Source organism: Hibiscus syriacus, unplaced genomic scaffold, assembly GCF_006381635.1.
Source record: "Hibiscus syriacus cultivar Baekdansim isolate YM2019G1 unplaced genomic scaffold, ASM638163v2 tig00111022_pilon, whole genome shotgun sequence".
In the NCBI taxonomy this organism is placed as follows: Eukaryota; Viridiplantae; Streptophyta; class Magnoliopsida; order Malvales; family Malvaceae; genus Hibiscus; species Hibiscus syriacus.
Genome location: NW_024062956.1, coordinates 2,341,036 through 2,348,441, shown reverse-complemented (window position 1 = coordinate 2,348,441; position 7,406 = coordinate 2,341,036). Strand labels below are relative to the sequence as shown.

General features: G+C 36.0%; 1 protein-coding gene across 1 annotated transcript; it reads left to right on the top strand.

Moving 5' to 3' along the window:
- The first annotated feature begins 5,294 nt into the window (after positions 1 to 5,294).
- LOC120150539 (protein OCTOPUS-like) lies at positions 5,295 to 7,206 on the top strand. The gene has a single exon (XM_039163214.1). It carries the CDS (start codon positions 5,332 to 5,334, stop codon positions 7,054 to 7,056), a length of 1,725 nt encoding a protein of 574 aa, XP_039019145.1. The 5' UTR covers positions 5,295 to 5,331; the 3' UTR covers positions 7,057 to 7,206.
- Positions 7,207 to 7,406: the final 200 nt, after the last annotated feature.

Below are 7,406 nucleotides of genomic sequence, written 5' to 3'. Positions count from 1 at the left end.
ATCCTTGACATAGTTGTACTCTCTTGGATAAGATACTTCCCTTTCTTCAATGGTTAGATTCTCAAGAGGATCATGAGTTTCCTCATTTTTCATTTCTTTCTTTGATAATGGTTCTCCAACGTCATGTCTAACGTCATTTGTATTTATAACACCTACATCATCATTCACACAAGAGACCTTCCTCGGAAGGGGATTATCATCGAAAACAACATGTATAGATTCTTCTACAACTAAATTTCTTTTATTAAATACTCGATAAGCTTTAGAATTTAAGGAATAACCCAGAAAAATTCCTTCATCACTTTTAGCATCAAATTTGCCAAGGTTTTCTTTACCGTTGTTTAAAACAAAACATTTACATCCAAAAGGATGAAAATAGCTAATGTTAGGCTTTTTATTTTTGAAAAATTCATATGGAGTTTTCTTTAAAATTGGCCTAATCATTACTCGGTTTACAACATAACAAGCGGTATTTGTAGCTTCCGCCCAAAAATATTTTGGCAAATTATTTTCATAAAGCATGGTTCTAGCCATTTCTTCTAAAGTTCTATTTTTCCTCTCAACAACTCCATTTTATTGAGGGGTTCTAGGTGCTGAAAAATTATGGCTAATACCATTAGAATTACAAAACTCAATAAATCCAAGATTTTCAAATTCAGTGTCATGATCACTCCTAACACTAGTTATAGAGTAACCTTTTTCATTTTGGATTATTTTTGAAAATGTGATGAAATGTTCTAATGCTTCATCTTTAGTACTTAAAAATAGAACCCAAGTATATCTAGAATAGTCATCTACCAAGACAAATGCATATTGTTTTCCACCCAAGCTAGTAGTCCTAGTTGGCCCAAAAAGATATATATGGATCAATTGTAATACTCTACTAGTTGATACGTCATTAATGGATTTAAAAGAAACTCGCTTTTGTTTTCCTTTAGCACAAGCATCACAGATTTTATCATTATCAAATTTAAGCTTAGGCAACCCTTGAACTAAATCACCTTGAATTAGCCGTTGCAAAACACTCATACTAGCATGTCCTAGTCTCCTATGCCATAACCAACTATCATGTTCATCCTTAGCAACTAGGCACAAATTAGTCATATCAATAGAATCTAAATGCACCATGTATATGTTTCCTATTCTATGACCAACAAGCATAATCTGATTAGATGCAATGTCAATGACTTTACAACCATTAATATCAAACATGACATTGAATCCCTTATCACAAAATTGACTAATACTTAATAGATTATGCTTTAATCCATTCATATATAAACCATTCTTAATTTGTATGGAAGAGATATTACCAATAGTACCAATACCTTCAATGTGACCTTTTGAATCATCACCAAAAGTCACTTCTCCTCCATTTTTGGTGTTAAGCTTAATGAACCGGCTTTTGTCTCCGGTCATGTGTCTTGAGCATCCACTATCAAGGTACCATGAGTTTGAATTTGTTTCCCGTACCTTGTAGCAATGCTCCTTTTCCTACAAATATAGATTAATTTCTAATTTTTGGTACCCAAATTCTTTTGGGTCCATATTCATTAGTTTCCAAAATCCTAGTCCCCTTAGGTTTTCATTTGTGTAGGATATCCTTATCTTTAGTAGTAATGAGCTCTTTAGGAACCCATATACTTCTAACGATTTTTCCATTAGAGGTTCTTTGGGGACCTCTATGATTGTAGTTTTTAAAACTTTTTCTAACAAAGTTGGATTTTGAATTTTCTCCATTTTCAAAACGTTTTGTTCCAACTTTATCAAAAGAAGCTTTGAGATCATCAATTTTCTTTTGATGATCATCATTGACCTTTGAAAGTAAATTTTGCAAATCTAAATTTTTATTTTCAAACTCTTCTAGTTTGATTTGTAAATCTTTGGTTTTACTTTCAAGATCGTTGTTGGTTTTGGATATGAGTTTATTTTCATTTTTCAATTTTGAAACATCATTTTTATATTTTAAAAACAATTTCTCATAATCCGAAGCCAACCCATTATATTCCTCTAATAGCTCATCATAGGATAAATCATCAAAATTAGATGAGCTAGAAGTTACCTTAGAATCTTCCCCGAATGCCATCAAGCACAAGTTTGCTACTTCTTGTTCCTCTTCATCGGAACCTTCTTCATCGCTCCATGTAGCCACATGAGCCTTGTGTTTATTCTTCGATTGACCCTTCCTCTTCAATTGTGGGCAATCATATTTGACATGCCTTGGCTTTTTTCATTCATAGCAAATGATCGGGTCCTTATCTTTTGGTTCATTTTTTAGGCCTTCATTTCGTTTGAATTTTCTTCCTCGGTAAGGTCTCATCATTTTTCTGAACTGTTTGGCAAACAATGACATTTCCTCGTCATCGTCATCTTCATCCGAATCACTCTCATCTTTTGTGGATTTGAGAGCAACTCCAATATTTTTCTTTTTCTTCTTCTCCTTCTCCTTTGGTGTCTCTTCAATTTTATCAAGGTCCACCTCATCTTCAAGCATCATTTCATGAGTGAGAAGTGAACCGATTAGCTCTTCAAGAGTTAAGGACGTTAGGTCCTTAGACTCAATGCTTGTTGTCTTCTTTGATTGCCACAATTTTGGGAGGGAGTAGACTAACTTCCTCACAAGATTTTCATTTGAAATGATCTCTCCATATGATTTGAGACCATTGACAATCGTTGAAAATCTATCTGTCATAGCTTTGATATCTTCATTTGGTTTCATCCTGAAATTTTCATAGCTATGCGTTAGAATATTAATTTTAGATTTTTTTACCTCATCGATACCTTCATGAGTGACTTGAAGTTTGTCCCATATTTCTTTGGCAGTTGTACAAGATGAAACTCTCCCGTATTCATATGGTCGAAGAGCAAAAAATATGATATGGATGGCTTTGGAGTTGAGCTGGAACATTTTTGTATCTCCTTCACTCCACAATCTTGGATGAGTGAGAGGCTTGATGTATCCTTCTACTACGACATTCCATGCTCCCATGTCACTTGCTTGAATGAAGTACATCATTCTATTCTTCTAATAGGCATAGTTAGCTCCATTGAAGAAAGGAGGCTTGTTGACGGGCATCGAATCGAGACCGGAGTCGAAGTTTGAAGCGGAGGCCATTGATGACTTTGATTATCGATATAACTCTTCCCGAATCGACTCAAGAGGCGATTAAACCTTCAAATGAGTTAGGCTCTGATATCAATTGTTGAGTTAATCGATTGACGGAATCGCCCAAGAGGGGGTGAATTGGCAATTAAAATTTTGGTGGAAGCTTTTGCAGAAAATTGAAAGTAATTGCATAGCGATTTAGAGTGGTTCGACTTTCTCAACCAAAGTTTACGTCCACTATCTTAGCTATCCACACTAAGGATTTTCTACAAATTCACTAATTTGTCTTTCTTTTGAGGACAAAGAGTAACCTTATAAACCCTCAAGAATTATATCCCAAATTCTTGAGAAAACTCTCTCCCAAAGAGAACAATACAAATTTGCAAACTTACAAGGAAATCCTTACAAGGTAGATTGTTTGCACAATTCTAGAACAAAGAAAAGAACACTAAAAAATGAATACAATTGAGCACAATAAGTGTTCTTGAAAGCAAAATGAATATTGAATGAAAAATAGGCTTGAAATGCTCAAACTTGAGGTTTGATGCTTTCTCTTTGATTCTCTCTTGATTCTAGTTGCTTGATGTTTCTTGTTATTGATCAATGGCTCCTAAGCTTGCTTAAATACACCTTGAATCACTTCTGAACGTTGGGGATGATTAGTGAAGATAATATAGTCGTTTTAGTGTGAAATCAATTAATAAAACAGCTTGGAGCGTGGGGGGAATCGGTACCCCTCTTAGGGAATCGATTCCCTAAGTGTAAAATTCAAATATTTCGACCGTTACATAGGGGGAATCGATACCCCTGGGGGGGAATCGGTTCCCTCCGAGCATTCTGGAAATCTCGGAGCCAAACCATTCAGGGGGGAATCAGTACCCCCTTGGGGGAGAATCGGTTCCCTCTGGACAAACTGTAATTTTTGGCTTTGAAATGGTTCGAAATACTTTGTAAAATTATTTTGAAATTGTTTTAAGATTAAAACTTAATTTTACACTTGAGTAAGGATTAAAAATGATTTTTGAAAGATTTGAAGTAATGATTTGATATTCGAATAAATATATCGAATATACTTAAAAAATCATTTGGGAAATCTTAAAATCCATTTATCTCAATTTGTTATATCGAAATATCAAAATGTATTCAACATATATTTTTCAAGATTTCCAGTACATTCCTTCTGTTTTTATGTTGTACACTGTACTGTTGCCGTTACTCCTAACTGAATTAGATTTGCTTACCAACCCATCAGCCTTAATTACTTTAGTAGATCATCTTGTTGTGAGCCCACTTCCTCAACACCAATTCCACTGTCGTTTTGAGTCTCTAATTTTGAAACCGATTTCTTACTTCCCAAATCTTCAATTTCTACCTCCTTTAGCCCTAATTTCATCGCGCTTAACCCCAATTCCCCTTTTATCTTCGATGTCTCTCTCCCAACCATGACATATTTGTAATATCATTTACATCTAAAATATTATTATACTTTTTCATTCAACTTAAATAATTATTTGACATTTTTAAAGTTTAAAATTTTCAAAAATTTATACATAAAAAGACATGATGATTTTTTATGAATATTATAATAAAATTTTAATTCTTTAATATTTAGATGATTTAATTTAAAGTCTACATTTTTCATCGTAGTTAGATGGGATTTTAGGGGCGGAGAAAGGTAAAAGGTGGCTTATAAAGGATGGGCAGGGGTGGACAAAAAAGTGTGTTTCATCTTTAAATTCAAAATTAAAATTCTTAAATGATACGTTTAGTCAATCACATCTTTCATTTAAATTAAGATATATATTAATAAGGATGTCACATTAAACAAAAATATATTCTATAAAATACGAACGTATTTAACAAGATATACTTTTATTTTACATGATAAAAATATATATAATTTTCATAAATATGTTTAGAAAGATGTTATTTTCAATAATAATAGAAGAAAATACATATTATATGCAAAATAAAACCGATTTTGTAAGCATAGGATTCCAAATATTGTCATTTAAAAAAACCCGTAAATATTGTCATTTGGGGAGTAGAAGAAAAAGTGAAACAGATACATATTTAATTGTAATTAGACAACAATAAAACACAAAATAGAAGGGGTTAAGCAGGGTTTTTCGTTACTTTTTTTTAATATTTTCTCTCACATATTATCTTCAATCCAGTATTTTATTTTCTTCTTGTAGTCTCTGAGCACTGCCTCTCGTCTATCCATGACTTTGCAGCCCTACCATCACCGGCGTCGGAGTCGTCGTCCGTCTACCTGCCACCGCCACCGCCACCCACCTACCACACCCGTTACAGGCTTCTGTGCGTCATGTCTCCGGGAACGCCTCGCGGGCATCCAACACGACTCTCCTACCACAACCCCAACTTCCTCCACCTCCTCAATCTCCCAGCTCCGCCGATCTAAATCCTGCTCCGGCGGCCATTACCCATCTTCCTCTGCCGCATCCGAGCTTCGCCGTAAGTCTTGTGACGTAAGACCTCATAATACTCTCCACGATCTTTTCGCCGTCGACGACGAAATACAAATCCTCAATGTCGACCTCCCTCCTTCAAATGTTGCATCTTTTCAAGGCTTTGAAGGGGGAGAAGAAGAAGGAGAGTTAAAAACGATGAAGGAATTCATAGATCTCGAATGTGGAAGGAAAAAAGCCTCGGGGAAATCTTTATGGGAAGCAGCTTCCCTTTTTAGCAAGAAATTGAGGAAATGGAAGAGAAACCAGAGCAAAAAGGAAAAAAACGATGGTTTGGTTCATGAGAAGGCAAGCGGAAGGGGATTAAGGGAGACCCAATCGGAGATCGGGGAATATGGGTTGTTTGGGAGAAGATCTTGTGATACTGATCCTAGATTATCAGTTGATTTTGGGCTTTTCTCTGTTGATGATTCAAGGTTTTCCATTGACGAGCCTAGGGCTTCTTGGGACGGTTGTTTGATTGGGAAACAGAACCCAAAGGTTAACGAGGAACCCAGTGTTGGGGAAGAGAGATTGAGTGTTGTAAAAGAGGAAGAAAGGGTTAGCCCTGGTGGGTCAGCTCAAACAAGAGATTATTATGCGGATTCTTTGACTCGGAGGAGAAGTTTTGACCGTTCATTGCGGAGTAGGAAGATAAGTTTAGGAGAAGCCGAGGATTTTAAGTCTTCGATTTCGAATGCTAAAGTGTCACCCGAGACTGTTGGGTTGTTTCATGGGGCGAAACTGTTGGTTACCGAGAAGGAATTGAGGGATTCGAATTGGTATTCTAATGTGGAATCTTGTTATAAGGATGTTGAACTTGCTACTAAAGGAGTGGTTGGTCAAAAAACGCTTAATTCGAGAAAGGCAAGGGGTTGGAAGAATGTATGGAGTATCTGGGGTTTGTTACAGAGGCGAAAACAAAGCGAATTTGGAGATGAAGTTAAGAATTTTGGAGGAGACGTAGGGAATGGGAGGCTAGCGGAGTCGGTGCAGAAGCTTAGAAGGGTGGTTAATGGAGATGAAGATAGAGGTATTGGAGGAAATGCAGGTGAAGGGACACATGTGGATTCATTGCAAAAGCTTAGGAGGTTTGCCGATGGAGGTCAAAGTAAAGCTATAGGAGGAAATGTGGATGGGACACTAGCGGAGTCGTTGCAGAAGTTAAGAAGAGTGGCCAATGGAGTTGAAAATGGTAATGTTGTAAGGGAGAAGCTTCTGCGGAGTTATAGTGTTAGTGCTCGGAATTCAGTTGATGGTTCGTCTTTCTATAGGATGAGTATGACCGATGCTAAAGGCAATGGTCCAAAGAGAAGGGATAATCATACGTTGCAGCCAAATAGGAGTGTGAGGTATTCTCCTAACAACCTTGATAATGGCCTATTGCGGTTCTACTTGACTCCATTGAGGACTTGCAGGAGAAGCAAATCTGGAAGTAGGCTAAGAAACTTGAACTCTATAGGTGGCAGTATACTTTAGTGGCGCTTAAATTTATTACCATAAGATTCCGTGTTGTAAAAATATTTGTGTTTCTCCATGTTCTATAGATAAAAAAGCAAATCGAATGGTAATCTTTGTTGTACTAAGAATTTGTTTTTTTCTAATAATGCAGCAATGGAAAATATGGAACAGTATCTTGATATTGTGTTAGTATGGTTAGAATTGTTGCTGAATTGGCTTAACTTTAACAAGAAATGAAACCACTTTGCTCAGAATTTCTGTTTTCCCCTTATTTGTGAAACTTTTAATCAAGTTGACTATGAGCGGACCCTGAATGTGTTAAAATTAGGATTTGTTTCTACAATGACATTGAGGTCTTTTGTGTTGTC